Source organism: Saccostrea echinata, unplaced genomic scaffold (genome assembly GCF_033153115.1).
Source record: "Saccostrea echinata isolate AGI-Se365-2 ecotype Australia unplaced genomic scaffold, CSIRO_AGI_Sech_v1 ptg000016l, whole genome shotgun sequence".
In the NCBI taxonomy this organism is placed as follows: domain Eukaryota; kingdom Metazoa; phylum Mollusca; class Bivalvia; order Ostreida; family Ostreidae; genus Saccostrea; species Saccostrea echinata.
The window spans coordinates 29,393,344-29,411,801 of record NW_026889765.1 but is presented as its reverse complement, the minus strand read 5'-3'; the positions used below and the strand labels follow the sequence as shown (position 1 = coordinate 29,411,801).

The 18,458-nt window shown below is 34.8% G+C and overlaps 3 protein-coding genes across 3 annotated transcripts; 1 reads left to right on the top strand and 2 right to left on the bottom strand.

The window, feature by feature from the left end:
* Positions 1-421: 421 nt before the first annotated feature.
* On the bottom strand, positions 422-2,753 carry LOC133189106 (poly [ADP-ribose] polymerase tankyrase-1-like). Its single transcript, XM_061324534.1, has 3 exons — positions 2,109-2,753; positions 1,640-1,943; positions 422-965 (listed from the first exon to the last, which is right to left on the bottom strand). The coding sequence occupies exons 1-3, from the start codon at positions 2,661-2,663 to the stop codon at positions 523-525; spliced, it is 1,302 nt and encodes a 433-aa protein (XP_061180518.1). The 5' UTR covers positions 2,664-2,753; the 3' UTR covers positions 422-522.
* Positions 2,754-3,232: 479 nt separating this feature from the next.
* On the top strand, positions 3,233-8,108 carry LOC133188642 (uncharacterized). The gene is made up of 4 exons (XM_061324147.1): positions 3,233-3,564; positions 4,520-5,269; positions 6,821-6,925; positions 7,257-8,108. Exons 1-4 carry the CDS (start codon positions 3,391-3,393, stop codon positions 7,764-7,766), a joined length of 1,539 nt encoding a protein of 512 aa, XP_061180131.1. The 5' UTR covers positions 3,233-3,390; the 3' UTR covers positions 7,767-8,108.
* Positions 8,109-8,614: 506 nt separating this feature from the next.
* On the bottom strand, positions 8,615-17,393 carry LOC133188643 (fumarylacetoacetate hydrolase domain-containing protein 2-like). Its single transcript, XM_061324148.1, has 7 exons — positions 17,223-17,393; positions 16,625-16,841; positions 16,454-16,513; positions 14,529-14,691; positions 12,010-12,118; positions 11,602-11,689; positions 8,615-8,761 (listed from the first exon to the last, which is right to left on the bottom strand). The coding sequence occupies exons 1-7, from the start codon at positions 17,381-17,383 to the stop codon at positions 8,699-8,701; spliced, it is 861 nt and encodes a 286-aa protein (XP_061180132.1). The 5' UTR covers positions 17,384-17,393; the 3' UTR covers positions 8,615-8,698.
* Between the last annotated feature and the right edge of the window lie 1,065 nt (positions 17,394-18,458).

Sequence of the window (18,458 nt, the reverse complement as noted above, 5' to 3'; positions counted from 1 at the left end):
TCTGTGCCATATCTATTCAAAATCAATCAAAAAATATGTATCAATTAATCCATGCATCAATATTTTGTTTGTGTTACTTATCCTCAAAATTTCTGAGACTTTTCCTTACCTTATTTACAAACTTTACACAACCATCATGATTTTTCTCACAGATAGGGGGAACTTGTGAGGGAATCTATTTTTATTTTGTTTACGTTCCACACACATCGCAGATACATTTGTCGAAGAGCCAAGAACACGCACGTGTATTTTTCTGTAGATGCATAACAACACTGTCTGAGTGGATGTGAAGATTGGAATCATACCATTACATGTACAGTATATAGTATTTAGATTGTTCCAAGCAATCATAATAAATAAACTATCCATATATACTATACGCCCATACTGTATGTGCACAAAACGAAACTAAAAAACTTCATATATTTAATATTATTTTATTAAGATGAAAATATTAAGCAAGATACAAATTACATGACTGGATATAGATTTGACAATCCAAATCATTAAACTGAACTGTTGTCACCCTGCTAGATATATTAAATCTCTTTGTAAAGACGTTGGTAATGGTAACATTCCAACTTTATTATGTAGATCCTTCCTCAGATATGTCCGAATAGCTAATGACGTAATCTTAAATAATGAAAGTGGTTCAGAGGCCATCTGCTGTAATGACGTCAGTACTGTTTGGTTTTGTTGAAGAGGAAGGGGGATACCCTTAGTATTAAAGGAGTCGGCTAGGTAGGGGTACTTTGATAAATTAAAACCATATGCATACAAAAGTTCCACGACATCAAAACAGCCAAGGTGTACAGCCAGTTCGTAAGGATTAAAGTAGAATTCTTCTCTACGCTTTATCACTCTTCCCTGAAGATAGAAGGGACTGTTGTACTCCAATAGAGTTTTAATTGATGGAATGTCACGGTTACCAACAGCTGCTAAAAGTGGGTAAACCCCAGAAGCAACTGAAAATAGAAAAGAATGAAGTCTTCTTCAGATTCCTCTATTTTAAAGCGAAGAGAAAAGTTGGTTTTAAATGCAAAAAATTTAGTAGAGTTACCCTTATTTTTTTTTTAATTATTATTTCTACATTTACCTAACTGGAGGAGATATAGTCCATTTATTTTAAAAAAAAAACGTATTGGCCCTATTTGTAATAATTTCAAATACATGCATAAATATGGCCTATAGTCATGTCATGGTCATTAAATAATGAGAGAAAGCCATGATGCACGGGCTACAACTCGTATCTTTAACTGGAATGAATAGAAATATATACATGTATGTTATTGCCGATGACCAATATAGGCATTTCATGTATTGATCTTCACTAAAGACCATGTTTTTTCTTTCAAAGTCGTTTATTAATGATCAGGATCAGAAATCAGTTCTATGCTGAGTTTGGTATTGCTTAATAAGCCTTTGTGCACGTCCTAAATCGGTCTCAAATTCATAACATTGGGCAATGAAATTAAAAAAAAAGCCAGTTCAATCCAATTTATATGTTGGCCATTGTACTGAATCAAGACGGACATATCAACAGGGTCATGTAGTGGTGTCATTTGTGTAACTGGAGAAGGGGTCCACTTTTTTTTTTTTTAAATTGAGTTACTTAGTGATTCAAACAGCAATAACTTACAGCGAATACCCGAATCAGCTCCATGTTCTAAGAAAAATCGAACCAAGAACTCGCACTTTAAAAGCGACGCCACCATTAATGGGCAGCATTCCTCACAGGTCGTCATATTGAGGTCACTTCCGGCTTGAAGTAACATCACGATGATTGACATGCAGTCGTCCGTTTGGATTGATCCGTCGGATCGGACACATTGTCGGATGACATTTGTCATTGGTGTCCTTCCTGCCCCATCAAGGGTGTTGGTGTCAGAGCCGACGTCCAACAGAATCTGAACGGCTATAATTTTCAACTTAAGAGCGGCATACTGGAAAATAAATAAAATATGGAGTATCAAAAGATTATTTTGAAATCAGGACAAGAAAACTTTATAGTTTCGTATGTTATGAAACGAATTTTGCGATTTTCTAAATGTGTAAATAAATGATCAAAGCATTTTACTCGATACAAATTCGTGTTTTCCTCCCCATACTTGTAATGCGGTGCGTTTGGCGGCCACGTCTCGAAGGTTGACCAAAGCCCCATGATCGATCAGCAGTCGCATCATCTCTATATCGTTCTGTAGATCTGACGTAGAACACAACAACATCATTGGTGTTATTCCTTTCATTGTCCCTACATTAACATCAGCGCCATGACGGATAAGTAGATCTACGATAGATACAGAATCTGACTCTATAGCATAATGTAAAGGAGCTTTCCCATATTTATCACACATATTAACTACATCCGGATTACGTGTGATAAGAAATTCCACAATTTCTGAAAACTGTGGCATTATGGCGTGTATCAGTGGCGACATCCGCCATTTGTCTCGCGACAAAATGTCCGCTCCTCTGTCAACCAAGATTCGTGCGGACTCAAGGTGCCCCTTTCCACAGCAGACGTGCAGAATGGAACTGGAGCTGATATTTTCCATGTCGTAATAATACTCGTTTGCATTTGCTCCGTTGTTCAATAGTTCCTCAACTTTGACGGGATCATTTTTACAAACAGCATAGTAAAGTTCAGCAGATATATCCTCCATAACTTACTAATAAATAATCTTCAAATTCCAACAGAACACATATTATATTCCGCATAAGTTTTGCAAGAAACTGAGCAGCACGGAAGCGAGGAAGAATTTCCGATAAGCCGTTGTAAATGCAAGGGGATTGTATCAAAAGAGAAAAAATACTCCCGTGCTTTAAAATATTTCTATATGTTACTTTAACAGATTTATTATTGCATCGCAAAGATTATATAGCATAAATAAGAAAGTATTACTCTTATATTGATTTAAATGATCGCTTTGTTTAGACATATTTTGTTGTATGACACAAAAGGATTAAAACATCTTATTTTACAATTCTTCTCCATGTTGAAAAATCTTTTCTTTTAATTCATAACCTTAATTTGTAAAACTGAGTGGTATCGACTGAAAAAAAAATCAGTGTGCGAAGAGTTAAATTGACCTATAAATTAAAATATAATAATTTACAAGAAATATTTAACTCTTGAGAAAATTATGTAAGTTATAAACAGGGAACTTATCAATTATATTCCATCGAATACATGAAGAATTATTGTAGCATGCGTGAAAATTATGGATTACCCGTGAACACATGTCACCTTTAAAGTTTTTTCTTCTTTTGTCACTCACATCTGTTCCACAGTACCACGTATATGTCCAATCATTGATTACGTCGCCACGTTCAAAAGAAACAGTAAGTTTGTAAAAATAAAGTATGTAAAAATCTGGATTTGATTTGATTATGATTCGGCGGAAAGCCAAGGAGTACAGTGGTTCCAGTCTAGAACTAGGTGGTGCGGCAGATCTCACAAAACATGTCCCTATGAAGAAACTTAAATCTATGAAAGCCGTGAAATACATTATTTTAATTATGTTGGGGTTTATCCTACATGCTGGATACAGGTTTCTTACAAAGGTATGACTATTACAATGGTACGTCTCTATCAAAAAGGTACTTGTCTATGTAATACAATGATATGTGTCTATCTATTAAAAAGAAACGTGTCTATTACAAAGGTACATTTATGTCTATCACAATAGTACTTATCTATTACAAAGATGCATGTCTATTACAAAGTTATATAGTTTATATCTATTACAGACACGTAGTATCGGGGGGGGGGGGGGCAGCCCACTTCCCCCACTTTTTTTCCAAACATTACCTTTTACCGTTGAAAATATTCATTATAAGGCTTGTTCCTCCCCCCCCCCCCCTCCCCCCACACTTTTTGTTGCAGTATAGTCAAAACACGGTAATGTTTTACTGTATGAATAAAAACTGGTCATAAAAGAAGTTGGAACCCCCCCCCCTTCCATGAAATAGGATTTTAGAGCTTGACAAGTTTTCTTTTCTTCTTTTTTTTTTTTGCTTGTCAAAGTTTTTTCAGGTAAGTTGCAAAATGCTAATGTCTTTCTATTCTCTAAAAACTGCAAATTAAGGAAATGTTCCCTTTTTATTCATGTAAAAGCAGGCCCGTATAGCAACGGTTTCAAGGGGGGGGGGGGGCTTCCCAAAATAATCTGATAAGAAAAAAACTCATACAATGTCCAAATCCTGGAATTTGCCAGTGAGCGACCTTACAACAACCCCCTACCACCCTGCGTGCTGAACAGTGTCCATCGGTTTTGCACATACAGAATGAGTGAGAACACAAAATTTAGAATATGACAAAATTCATGTTCTGTTTCTGTGTATATTATCACATTAATCCAGTATATAATATCAGGACAAAACACTGATAAACATAATGGACAGACTTTATTGAAAGTATACATGAGTAATAGAATTTCCTGAAAGTAATAAATGAATAATTTTGGAAAAACTATTTTCAAAACCTTAATATTTACTCTTTTTGTAATATATTTTTCAGCCGAACTCACAGGGAGACATAATCGATATCTCTCCTGACGACATTGTAAATAGTGAAGCCCCCAGTAACAATGATTGGGAAGACGAGAAAAATCCATTTATTGAAGAATTAGAGCAAGAGTCAAAGGTCAGAGAGAAATTAGGTGATCATGCAAAGCAAGTTTTTGACAGTCATAGGACAAAGAATACTGTAAGTGTAAAAATTGAAAAAGACTCGGATAAACACAATATAGTAAAAACTGATGAACATATGAAAAAGCAAAACAAACCAACAGAGAAAGTGGGAAAACAGCCTCCCGATAGTTACCATCTTAACAAGCAAATCAAAGACAACATTGTAGATAAGAAATTCAACCCTAGGAATGACAATGAGAGGAAAGATTTAAAAAAAGAAATGGAAATAGAGAACCAGATAGCAAAATTAATGGACGACAATCAGGATTCCCAAAAATTGGACCAAATGCCAGTGGAAGACTATAAAGATCCGGAAAAACCAATCCAGAAAGACCCGGAAGTACAACAGGAATTCCATCAAAAAGCTGAACAGATAGCCCAAGTAGTGAACAGTAATATTCAGAGTTTTGTTCTGTCTGAGGGACATCACACTCACGACATTCCCGCCCTCGTCACCGCTGTCTCGCAGCAGACATTGAGCCAGATTGAACATCTCGTAACCTCCATTCAGTACTTTTATCCAAAGGAGGATATTTATGTGTTTGATCTGGATCTTAATGATGACCAACGATTAAAGGTAAAAGAATATAATAATAAAGGCAGTAAGTAGATATTTTCGCATATTCTAGAAGGTAATAAATAGAAGAATAATATTCTTTCAGTTAAACTTAAAGAATTTGTTATTATATAAAGTTTGTTGAGTTACTAGTGTTTTTTTTTTAATTTGTACACAAGATATTGTTTTGCAATTGGTCAGGAAAATGTTACTTATCCTGGTCTCTGCATATCATGGAATCATTCCTAGCACTCATACGTCTACGTGTTCTGTAAATTCTACTTTCTTTTTGTAGGATGCCAAACTGTATAATTGAATGCACATTAACTTCACCTGTTTTTATATTAATTCTTATAAAGTAGAATTTATTCAAAAATTTCCACCAGAGAATAAATGAAAGTCTTGCTGTGGTCCACATTTCGATATATCGACGACGGTTTATTAATCAACAATAATCATTTTCATTCAGATTTCAACTCGATATACTTGTATTCCAGTGAACTCAAAATAAAAGACACAATAGAAACTGCCACATGTATCTCATACTTGGATATTTTACAGCTGATTATAGACGTTAATGTCTAACTAACAACTAAACAATATACATGACAATCGGGATGGCTTCAATATCCCCTTTTAATGTAGTAATATTCCACAGTCAACTGCATATCGATACTCAAGAGCATGTTCTGAGTATAGGGTCAATTTTTAAACCGAGACAGGCTGCTGACATTTAATTTGATGTTACAGGGTTTTCAACTACCTCGTTTAAAGGTAGCGTTTGACAATTCTATGGTCATTATAATGACTTTGTTTGAATGAAAAACATATTTTTGAGTCGTACTATAACTGACGTGTTTCACACCAATTGTTAGGCCATGGTTTTTTATACCGTTTGCCTACGACTGACTACGAGAGGGCTCACAGCGGGTGTGATCTGTCGATAGGGGATGCTTACTCCTTCCAGGCACCTGATCCCACCTCTGTTGTTTTCAGGGGTCTGTGTTTATGCACTGTTCACGATTTGTATTCCGTCTGGAATTTTTAGTTTGATCACTGTTCTTTATCTTCACCTTTTTCATGTGTTGGTTAAATGATTAAATTTAGAACATTATATGAAAAGTACTAATCTTTTAGCGCGTTTTGTAAAATAAGAAATAAGGCATACAAATGTCTGTCGCATTTACTACTTCATTACTATTACTGTCACTGAGAATACATGTATTCTTGACAGTTTATCCAGTTATTGACAAAAATGTAAACTTTTTATTTGAGCCAGAGCTTAAGTTTGAACCAGATTTTTTTTATCATCGTCACATCAACTCTTTGTAAAAGTTGCAATATAGAAGTCTTGCTTCAGGTGTCCCTTACTTTATGTAAATTACCTAATGAAATGCTTTCTTTTACGCAGTTGTACGGCCCAGGTACCATACAATAATTTTGCTTCTCGTTTAGGTGTGCGAGAAAAATCTTACCTCGTTAACTGTTAAACAAATAAAAGAACAAATATGCGATATTTTTATACGAATATTAGTTTATATATATAGTTTCTTTTCAATTGATTTGTTACAGTTGTCCTCATTCTGCAATGTGCGCATGCGCGGTTTCTGGTTGAATCTTTTCCCCAGCTTTATCCATGACTTATCGAATTTTTACTGGAGACCATTAATTATCCAGGTAATAATGTCTCTTCAATCTGATAAGTATTTATATATTTTCTAATATCATAAAAAATACTTAGGTTACTTACAAGCAGATGCACATTTCCCCCATAAACATATTGTAAAAGAGAGTGTATTAGACTAAGCGTTAATGAAGATCTAAATATCGATTTACTTTATATGTAATGATAAACTACCCTGTACATTTCTGTAATATTATTGATATTTTACTTCTTGATTAGTAACTAATTGATAACAAGAGTAAAAATTTTAAGGGCAAACCACTCCTTTTTCGAATGATTTAAGATTGCTTTGATCAAATGTCTTTTAAAAAAAAACATTTTCAGACAGCCTTAGCGGAATTTGGACACATAACATGGATAAATCCGGGATTCAAAGTTAGTTCCATGGCGTTCAATGATCTCGTGCACAAATCTGAAGAGCCTGGGATCTTAGTCATAGGACAAAACGCAGATTACTCTACATTTGCTGTGACACACCCCAAAATGTACAAATATTTAACAGTGGATAGGAGAGAGTTATTCAAGTCTCCACATATTGAGATGAGGGCAATGATAATTCATAATACAGATGAAGTGATGAACAACTTTATGAAGCTTCTAACGGCGTGTGCAGTTGAGGAACAGTGCCTGAGTCCTCCTGGGGCTGCATCTAAGTGCAGGTTTGATGTGACAGGACGGGAGTATGCTGATTGTCATCGTTATGACGAGTCAGCTGTCAATATTATTCTGAAAAATTGGCTTGGACATAAATCCGCCACATATATGGTGAAGAGTAATTTCTTGCAGCCCATCAATAAGTATGACAGAGCCAATCCAAAGATATGCAGAACTTGAAATCAACTACATAGTGAATATGTTTAAATAACTGAACAACATGCATACGAGTCAGGCTGCTCAACTGAGGAGTCACATTTCTCTTTATGTTAAAGAAGTATCAGTAGTAATTATGGCCATTAGACTTTAAGGCCATGATTTTGCCAATTTATATCAAATTATATTGATTGTTCATATCAGCATTACAAACTAAAGCATTAATGTTTTGAGCCAATCTAATCAAGACATTGCAGAGAAGAGAGATTCACGACAACTTTGGAATTTTTTACAGATTGTAAAAGACAAAACATGTAGCTCATCATTCTAACCTGAAAGTTGAATTAAAATCAATATGAAGTCATAGTCTATATGATGCAGATGGTTACGTTCATCCCAGCAGCTGAGATGTACGAGTAAACCATATAGTAAAATACATTAAGTTATCGTATAGGAACTAACAGTACACCCCTGTCCTCTTTAAATAATTCTTAGAGTTTCTTTTTTTATAAATATATTTCGATGCCATTTCTAACTGAAATTTTCCAGATGTGGTTTGTTTTTCAAAATAATATTTATACCCCATACTTTTACAAAACTATCCCGAAATCAAACGATATTTCCTAAAGTAAAAGTTCATTATTACCACAACATACAAGAACACAAAACGAGAGTCACATGAAAAACGTTTTTTTCTGCATGAAGAAACAAAGCGACGGCATTTCTGTTTTGGTCTACTGATTTTCTGCTGATACATGTACCTCGAGTGTTAATAAAACGTAATCAGGTCCTAGTATTTTTCTATAAACAAAGGCTGGGGAGGGGATCCAAAATAGATCCTCGAATAGTTTAAGAGCAAAACAAACAGGTGATCAGGCAATAAATATTTATTAAGCAGTATAATGAGGACAATTCGACGCAGATCTTCATTTGTAACACAGCTGGGTAGGATCAACTCATACCACTCTGTTGGATATGTTCCCAATACCATCAATATCACATTGCACAATATCGCCTCTCTGCAAAATTGTTATCAGAGTGTTAAGGTCATTAATTTACATGAACTGTCTTGTTAATATAACCTCAAACTATAATGATATTAACAATGACGAATTAAGTTTGATAATAAATGAAAAAAAAATTAAATATAGAAATTACATAAGGATGATCTTTCTTTGTTTTACATTTTCACTAAGTAGGTAAAGATGATGCTTGACGAAGGTGATTAATTTTGTGGAGAAAGCATTTGCCTAATCTGGTCGTTAAAGAGATTAGTACAACTATTTTGAAACATATTACTTTCCAAAACACGTTAGAATACAAACACACCAATACAAACAGGACTGAGTTGTCCCTTTCATATCCGAAAACAACTATATTGTCTGAGAAGACGGGTAAAACTTTGCCTCAGTTTTTCCCCTTTTGTCCCTCGCTTTCATGGAAAGAGGGGGATATAGATTTTGGTTTGTCTTTCCGTCCGTCTGTCTGTATGTCATACTGTCTGTTTCCAGACGATAGCTTTTGCAATGAAAATTTATATCATAACGTTCTATGGCCTAAAAAAGACCCCTATTGATTTTGAGGTAAAAACGTCAAAGTCATAAATTGATACATTCTGTCTGTGTGTAACACTTTCGTTTCTGGGTAATATCTTAAGAACCTTTGAGATTTTGAACTAAAATTGTGTATACCACAACTCTTAATGGCTTAAAGAAGACCTCTATTGATTTTGACATCAAAAGATCCAAGGTAAAGGTCAGAAATCAATACATTGCAAATAACAGTTTCCAGATGATAACTTAGTTTTCATTGAGCTTTTTTCAATAAAATTTAATATCACAACTTCCTATGGCCTAAAGAAGACTTCTATTGATTTTTAGGTCAAAAGTCAAGGTCATAACTTCATACACTCTCTTCTTGTTAAACACTTTTGCTTCGGGACAATATCTTAGAAGCCATTGAGATTTTGCAACGAAACTTTATATTACAACTTCTAATGGCCTAAAAAAGACCTCTATTTTTTTTTTTTTTTTTTTTTTTTTTTTTTGAAATCAAAAGTTAAAAGGTCAAGTTCAAAAATACATACATTACAAATAACAATTTCCAGATGATTGGGTTTTCTTTAGCTTCTTTCAATAGAATTTTTTATTATAACTCCATATGGCCTTAAAAAGACCACTATTGATTTTGAGTTCAAAAGGTCAAAATTCGTACAATGCAAAAAAAAAGGCTTCTAGGTAATAACTTTCCTTGAGCTTTTTCAATGAAATATTTAGCTGCAGAACTGTAGCTCTCCGGAAAAAAAAAATTGACAGACCGGAGACCTACAGTGCTACCCATAGAAAAAACTGTATATTTATTGCGCACAAAAAGTTGCGCTCGGTTCTGGATTTATTTCTCCAAATTCTTAACTCAACTGCAAAAAAGCTCGATTTCAAAAGATTCCTTAGACCTCTGTCAACTACTCTTGCAGTTGACATCTTTACGAAGCGCTTTGGCCGAATTGTCTAGCCATCCAAAATGGCCGTAATAACAAGCGAAATTGTGGATGGTCTTAATTTCAGGCCCAGGAGGGCTATTAACAACGGTTACAGGAAATGTTTTGATGTGGGAATAGTGCAAAAATGTGTTAGGAACACGCGGTCAGTAATATTTAGAAATCGCAGATTAAAAATGCGGAGAAATAAATCGAGAAACAGCGCACTTTTTCGTGCGCAATAAATATACAGTTTTTTTTCTATGCGTGGCACTGTAGCTCTCCGGTCTGTCAATTTTTTTTTCGGAGAGCTACAGTTCTGCAGCTATGAAATATTATAACTCCTGTTGACTTTCAGAAGACCCTTTTGATTCTTAGGTCAAAAGGTCAAATTGAAAAATTGATGTCTTGCATAGAATGGTTTCCTGATGATAAATCGAGTTCTCTTTGAGCTTTTGCAATCAAATTTTGTACCTTTAGTCCATATGACGTAAAAAGACTCTTATTGATTTTGAGGTCAAAGACCAAGGTAAGAAATTTAAATATTGCACACATAGATCAGATGATAACTTAAGTTCTCTGTAAGGTTTTGTAATGAAACTCAAAGTAATAAATTTCTTTAACCTAAAAAAGACCCTATTGACTTTAAGGTCAAAAGATGAAAGGTCAGCGTTGACCTTTATTATTTCTTCATCTGCATATTTTTTTTTTTCATTTTTCCTCTCTTTTTTTCCTTAAGCGGGGGGGGGGGGGGGGCAAATTTTCTGAATAAGCATGTTCCTATATGAATTATGCCATACCCATTGCCTTGTCATCTCAAACGAATTTTTCAACATTTAATAATATTTTGGACCAGTAGTTTAGCTCCAACACTGGCTTCGCGGCAACAATCTCACCAAAGAATGTAAAGTTCTTCCTACCGGTATATAAAGAGAAGGGGGGGGGTTGCATTTTATATCTGGTACAAATAACATTGAGGATTATTTGATTATTTAAATCCAGTAGCAACTGAAAGCATTCAATCAGATGTAAGTATCATTAAACTGACTGACCAAAAGCTATCATTTATTTAATTGAAAATCCATGGAAATGAGATTCGTTTGTTGCAGCTAAGAGATTTTTTGATTGGAGCTTATACAAGCTAAATATTCTAAATGCTGTAAAATCGTGGTGATTATTCTTGATTAATGATTACAGTAAAACACGTTTAAAGCGAACACGCATATAATGAATTGACGCTTATAGCGAACCGTGACTTTAAAATATATTGTGAACTTAATGGATATATAACAAATTACGTTAGAACGAAGCAAAATCGTCCGTTCCTGGCACTTCGCTATAAGTGTTTTTTTTTTTTGTACATTGTAAGACGTAGGTTCTGACCTTTAGGAATTCTGGGGGATTTCTAGTAAAACCCACACCAGGGGGCGTTCCTGTCAACACAACATCTCCAGGCTTCAGCGTGATGAATCTTAATTGAGACATATAAACTGGTATATATACATGTACACTTCAGTTTATGTTTATGATACCTTATCAGCTACTTATTCGGTAATCTTGCTTTTAATCCTAAAATACAGGGAAATACCAGGGTATCAAGGAGAAACTTTTTTCTTTGATGCTTATTTTAGGTAGTAAATTTGTTTTAAAATTGCATAAATGTAACATATTTTACAAGACCAAAAATGACGCCGAATTTTTATCACTTACAACACAACTTATATTAAATTAACCATTTCAGAAACTTTCCTCTAGTTGTTCCTGAGAATATTGGAGAATATTTGTCGGTACCTTGAAATATGTGCGATTATTGCAGCTGACTTGTGTACAAGTTGATTTGTGTTGCTATTCTGTTTGATTATTCCGTTTACTTTGCATCTTATCCCAAGATTATGAGGATCTGTAATTAACCAAGAATAGCGAAATCACGGAACTTGTTTTTACAAAAGTAACTTTCATTTGCTTACCCAATAAGGGAGGCAGAGGGAACTTTTGATTTGATTGGTTGGTATCATTCAATCATTAGTAACTCTCGTGTTCATCACCTGTATCAGTCATTAGCACCTTAGATCACTTTTTGCGTACATAATAAGTTTTCTGCCAAATCAACGCGTTTTTAGCTCACCTGAGCCAAAGGCTCAAGTGAGCTTTTCTGATCAAAATTTGTCTGTTGTCTGTCGTCGTTGTTGTTGTAAACTTTTCACATTTTCATCTTCTTCTCAAGAACCACTGAGCCAATTTCAACCAAACTTGCCACAAAGTATCCTTGGGTAAAGGGGATTCAAGTTTGTTCAAATGAAGGGCCACGCCTTCTTCCAAGGGGAGATAATTAAGAATTTGTGAAAAATTAATGGCATCATTAAAAAATTTTCTTCTCAGGAACCACTGTGCTTGAAAATATGAAACTTATGAGGATGCATCCTCAGGTAGTGTAGATTCAAGTTTGTTCAAATCATGACCCCTGGGGGTCGGGTGGGGCCACAATGGGCGATCAAAGATTTACATATGAATATATAGGAAAAATCTTTAAAAATCTTCTTCTCAAGAACAGCAAAGCCATGATTGGTCATATTTACATGGTAGCATCCTCAGATAGTGTAGATTCAAGTTTATTCAAATCGTGACCCCCGGGGCTCGGGTGGGGCCACAATGGGCGATCAAAGTTTTACATAGGAATATATAGGAAACATCTTTAAAAATCTTCTTCTCAAGAACAGCAAAGCCATGATTGGTCATATTTACAAGGAAGCATCCTCAGATAGTGTAGATTCAAGTTTGTTTAAATCATGACCCCCGGGGGTCGGGTGGGGCCACAATGGGCGATCAAAGTTTTACATAGGAATATATAGGAAAAAATCTTTAAAAATCTTCTTCTCAAGAACAGCAAAGCCATGATTAGTCATATTTATATGGTAGCATCCTCTGGTAGTGTAGATTCAAGTTTGTTCAAATCATGACCCCCAGGGGTAGGGTGGGGCCACAATGGGCAATCAAAGTTTTACATAGGAATATATAGGAAAAATCTTTATAAATCTTCTTCTCAAGAACAGCAAAGCCATGATTGGTCATATTTATATGGTAGCATCCTCAGATAGTGTAAATTCAAGTTTGTTCAAATCATGACCCCCAGGGGTAGGGTGGGGCCACAATGGGCAATCAAAGTTTTACATAGGAATATATAGGAAAAATCTTTAAAAATCTTCTACTCAAGAACAGCAAAGCCATGATTGGTCATATCTACATGGAAGCATCCTCAGATAGTGTACATTTAAATTTGTTCAACTCATGACCCCCGGGGGTCGGGTGGGGCCACAATGGGCGATCAAAGTTTTACATATGAATATATAGGGAAAATCTTTAAAAATCTTCTTCTCAAGAACAGCAAAGCCATGATTGGTCATATTTACAAGGAAGCATCCTCAGATAGTGTAGATTCAAATTTGTTCAAATCATGACCCCCGGGGATAGGGTGGGGCCACAATGGGTGATCAAAATTTTACCTAGGAACACGTAGTAAAAATCTTTTAAAAAAAACTATTTCTTAAGAACAGCAAAGCCATGATATGCATATTCATATTCATATGGAAGCATTCTTAGATAGTGTACATTCAAGTTTGTTCAAACATGACCCCTGGGGGTCGGGTGGGGCCACAATGGGTGATCAAAGTTTTACATAGGAATACATAGGTTAAATCTTTAAAAATCTTCTACTCAAGAAAAGCAAAGCCATGATTGGTCATATTTAAATGGAACATCCTCAGCTTATGTAGATTCAAATTTGTTCAATTTATGACCCCCCCCCCCCCACTCCCCCACTTTTATATTTAAACTTTTCAACCTTTCAAGACTGAACTGATTTCTGCTTTATTCTAGCCATAGTGCTCAGGTGAGCTATGTGGCCCCTGGGCCTCTTGTTTTAAATTAGTCTCAGTCTCGTTACATGAAATGAAATTTTATTATTAAGCTATAAATTAAAGTTTACATACCTTACTCTACGAAAACGAGGAATCAAACGCTTTCTCATACATTTTGATACATCATAAACAAAAGGTGGAGTTCTTTAATTGCAAATTTTAAAAATATGGTTCTTGATTTGCAGCAAAGGAAAAATTCATTTTGGGCAGAGGTTACGCATAAAAAAATTAAATATACCTGACTCAAAACATTGACCTTATGTCCAAAATAAATATACATGTACATGTCATGCAACTTTATTTTCAGAATTTAACCATTTGACAACACGTGCCTTATACGTAAACAATCCTTTAACCATGTTTAACAATGTAGGTACAGTCTAGGAAAAGGCTTACCGCCTATTTCATCTTTTGTAACTATGGCGGGACCCAAGGGACAAAACCCATCCATGGCTTTACCAAGCAGCACTTGTCCGCCATTTTTTCCAATCTGCCAATCTCGGGCAGAAGCATCGAGTGCTACCGTGAAACCAAAGATATGTTCCATAGCACTACTTTCCTATAAAAAAGTCAACGTACAGATCTAATTATGAAAGGATCCGTGAAAATTGACATTATTTGATACTAAAGGCGTAATTTAGTTGAGTAATCGCCCACACAGTAAATGAAAATACCTATTTTGACACATTATAAGTTAAGTGACCACAAGAAAAGGATTGTCCTTGTTATTTACCTGATATTAATTAATAAAAAAAAATGGCACTTCGTTATCTTATTTTCGCAGGAATTCAATTTCTTAAGGAGGGATTCTTCTCTGGTTTCTGACTAATTAAATGAAATACTCAAAGTATATTTGCTTACAAGTCTTTTATATTTAGATGTTAAGGATTTTAAAGATCATATTTTTCTTTCTTTTTGATATTATCATCTGGTAGACCTTTTGTTGTATTAACTTTTTATGTAAAAAGAAAAAGATTAAATCTTTTAAAGGAAAAATAAGTATTACATGATTGGCAACAATAATTTCTGATTCTTAATGACACGGAAAAGATTATGACCTTGACCTTTTAATGAAACGGGCAAATATAATGTAATTGATGTCATTACTTGGTGATATTGTCTTCTTGAATCTGTGAAAATTTCATTAATTTTTAAATATGATAAACACGAGAAGGATGTCTTGTTACACGTGTAGGCTATGTTTCCTTTATCACCAAGTTTCTCAAGCTCACAGAACATCTATTAATTTATCTCACTATCTGGAGGAACATTTTGACATGAATTAAAGGGGGGGGGTAATCAGGCAATTAAAAATTAAAGTACATGTAATAACAAATTCTGTTATTACATAATACTACATTATACGAATAGATGTATAGGCAATCTTTTTTGGCCGAGAGACAAATTAAAATCAATTTGTACAAAGTTATATACGCACTTGAAAAAAATGAATAATTAATCACTGAATGAAGAAATTTAAAGCGGTAAGCGTATACGCTAAACACATTATGCCATTTATGTTATTATGGGTCTTCATCAGAGCGCTACCTATGATCTGTTTCAAAAATATCAGGTGGGATGAGGTGCCATGGAGGAGTGAGCATCCCCTGCCGACCAGTCACATCTACCATGTGCTCCTTCTCATGATCGAAAAAATCCTTAGACAATTCAGTGTGTAAATAATGGCCTAACAATCAGTATGTAAAACGTTAGTCAGCATTTGACTCAATGATAGGTTGTATTTGATGACAAGGTCATTGTATCGACCTTAAAACTTGCGAAATGATGACTTCAAACGAGACTGTTCATATCCTTGTTTCATCAACTTGTTTGTCAAAAGCTTGCCTCGTTTTAGAAATTGTTCATACGTAGAGCATGCTCTTGCATATCGAATCAACTTGCGAAATGATGACTTCAAACAAGACTGTTGATATCCTTGTTTCATCAACTTGTTTGTCAAAAGCTTGCCTCGTTTTAGAAATTGTTCATACCTATAGCATGCTCTTGCGTATCGAATCAACTGGGAGATAAAAACCCCATATGCAGGTGAAAAAGGGTATATTGCTACATAAGTAAGGGAAGCTTACGATTGAAAAATTGAATCATCACGTTTATCATAAAGCTTTGTTGTTAAACAATGCATTGAAAATGTTCTTAAAGAAAGTTCAAAATTAAATTTGAGCTAATATTAAAGCTACTGTAGAACCTGATATTTAGATATAAAGCAGCTAACAGTTCACAAAAGTCTTGATCTACTACAACAAGTAAGTTTTTAAACCATTGTCTTAGCTTCGCCAAATCAGCATAATAGGATGTAATACCTTGACATGTCGGGCTTCTTTTCCGATAACAAATGCTAGTTCCGCTTCCCAGTCTAGTTTCTGTTGATAAAAAAAAAGTCATTAAAAGGCATTTATGTCATTATAGTAATATGTAAAATTCTTACACATCAAATTTGTTGGTGTTATGCCAACATAATTTGCAGAAAATACCTGTGTTTCTCTAGGATATTCTAAATTATCTGTCGGTCCTATGATACTGGATGGAAACTTATTGAAAACCACGGGTTCCGCGGGGACGGGGGCGTTCTGTTCCTCGCAGTGATCCCGGTAATTCATCCCAACACACAGGACCTTCTCTGGGTTAGAAATCGGTGCCACTATCTTTACAGAATCTCGTGCAAGAACACATTTTCTTTTGTCAACCAAGCTAAAATATTTAGGATTTGAGATTAAAAATAATGTCATATTAATTTATATGATAGATATACAAGTATAACTCAGACAAGGCGACTTAAGCTGTTTATAATGGTAAAAACTTTTTTATCAAAATATTGTAATTGAGTGTCCCCTCCCAAATTGATTTACCTGAACACTCTGGAGTCATATTCCTGCTACAGAACTTTGCCAATAATGTAGTTTGAATAAGGACGTTATGGAACCGATTAAAATACCTACATATATGCGTATTTTACAAATATCTTACAGTAGGAAAGAAATCTTTTTTTTAAAAAAAAATTACAAGTCAAAGCAAGGCAAAAACAATGAAGACATTTGAAGGTAAAGATTAAGAATAATAAATTTAACCTACTTTTGGGCGGATCTTATGTTTTCCTCTCCTCCTTCTATAAAACTTCGTAAATCTGAGGGGATTTTTGAATCCCCTGCATGTAAATCTACGATATCCCCACCATCCCTTAACTCCACCCCCACACTTATGCCTTCGTTCCTTAAAAACTGAACAAATCGCATTTAGAACGTCGACTTAACAGCGTCCTATATATTAAGACAATAGATATGGAGCATCAAAATGGCAAAAAATCAACGATTCTGGCCTTTTTGGATAATGATTTTATTTCTTAATATTTAATCGAGATAATTTTCTCAACAGCCAATAAATAGATAGTAGTACAATTCTATTGTCACATAGCTAAGGAACTCAGTCCAAGGTAATATCTTCAGACGTGTGCTGGCTGGTACCGAAGTGTAATCTGCTCTTCTAAGTGCTACTGCTTTTGTAGATGATTAAAAATGTCACATGATATATATATATATATATATATATATATATATATATATATATATATATATATATATATATATATATATATATATATAAGCACTAAGAAATTCACTTTTGTAAAGATACCCACTTCAGCAATCCGGGGTTGAACTCTAGACCTATGGAATCTGTCTTCTAGCAGTACAGGAACAGCGCGCTAGACCGCTCGGCCACCTAGGCAAGTTAAAAAACTTGCTTTCGATGCCGATGGGATTCTCGTGGCGCTGTCCTACACTACACAGTCATTGAGAATGGAAGTGAGATACAGTTATTTGGACAATAGTTAATGAATTAATTTTATTTATAAAGCACAATTTACAACAACTCTTAAACTAATACAGTGTATAACTGCCGTAAGTGAAGAAATATTAATATAGAAAGCACAAAGAAATCCACTTATATATGGATACCCACTTCAGAGACAGAGAGTAACCCCCCCCCCCCGAGAGAGAGAGAGAGAGAGAGAGAGAGAGAGAGAGAGAGAGAGAGATGGGTCCGCTATCAAGGTATTCAATAACATTTGTTGTTTTACAAGGATAATCTGGTGTCAAATAAAAGTTGCAGAATTTTGCACCAGTCCCTAGGTGTCCTGCTGCTAAGTAGATCTTATGTCTTCTGCTAGCTGTCAATATAAGCAGTTTCCAATTTCCCTTATTCCAGATTACGTCAGTCATACTGTGTAATCTTAATGGAAAAAAGACATTGACACGTTTCCAGAAAATAGCGTAGATAATGGAATAATATTTCGTCATTGGATCATGAATC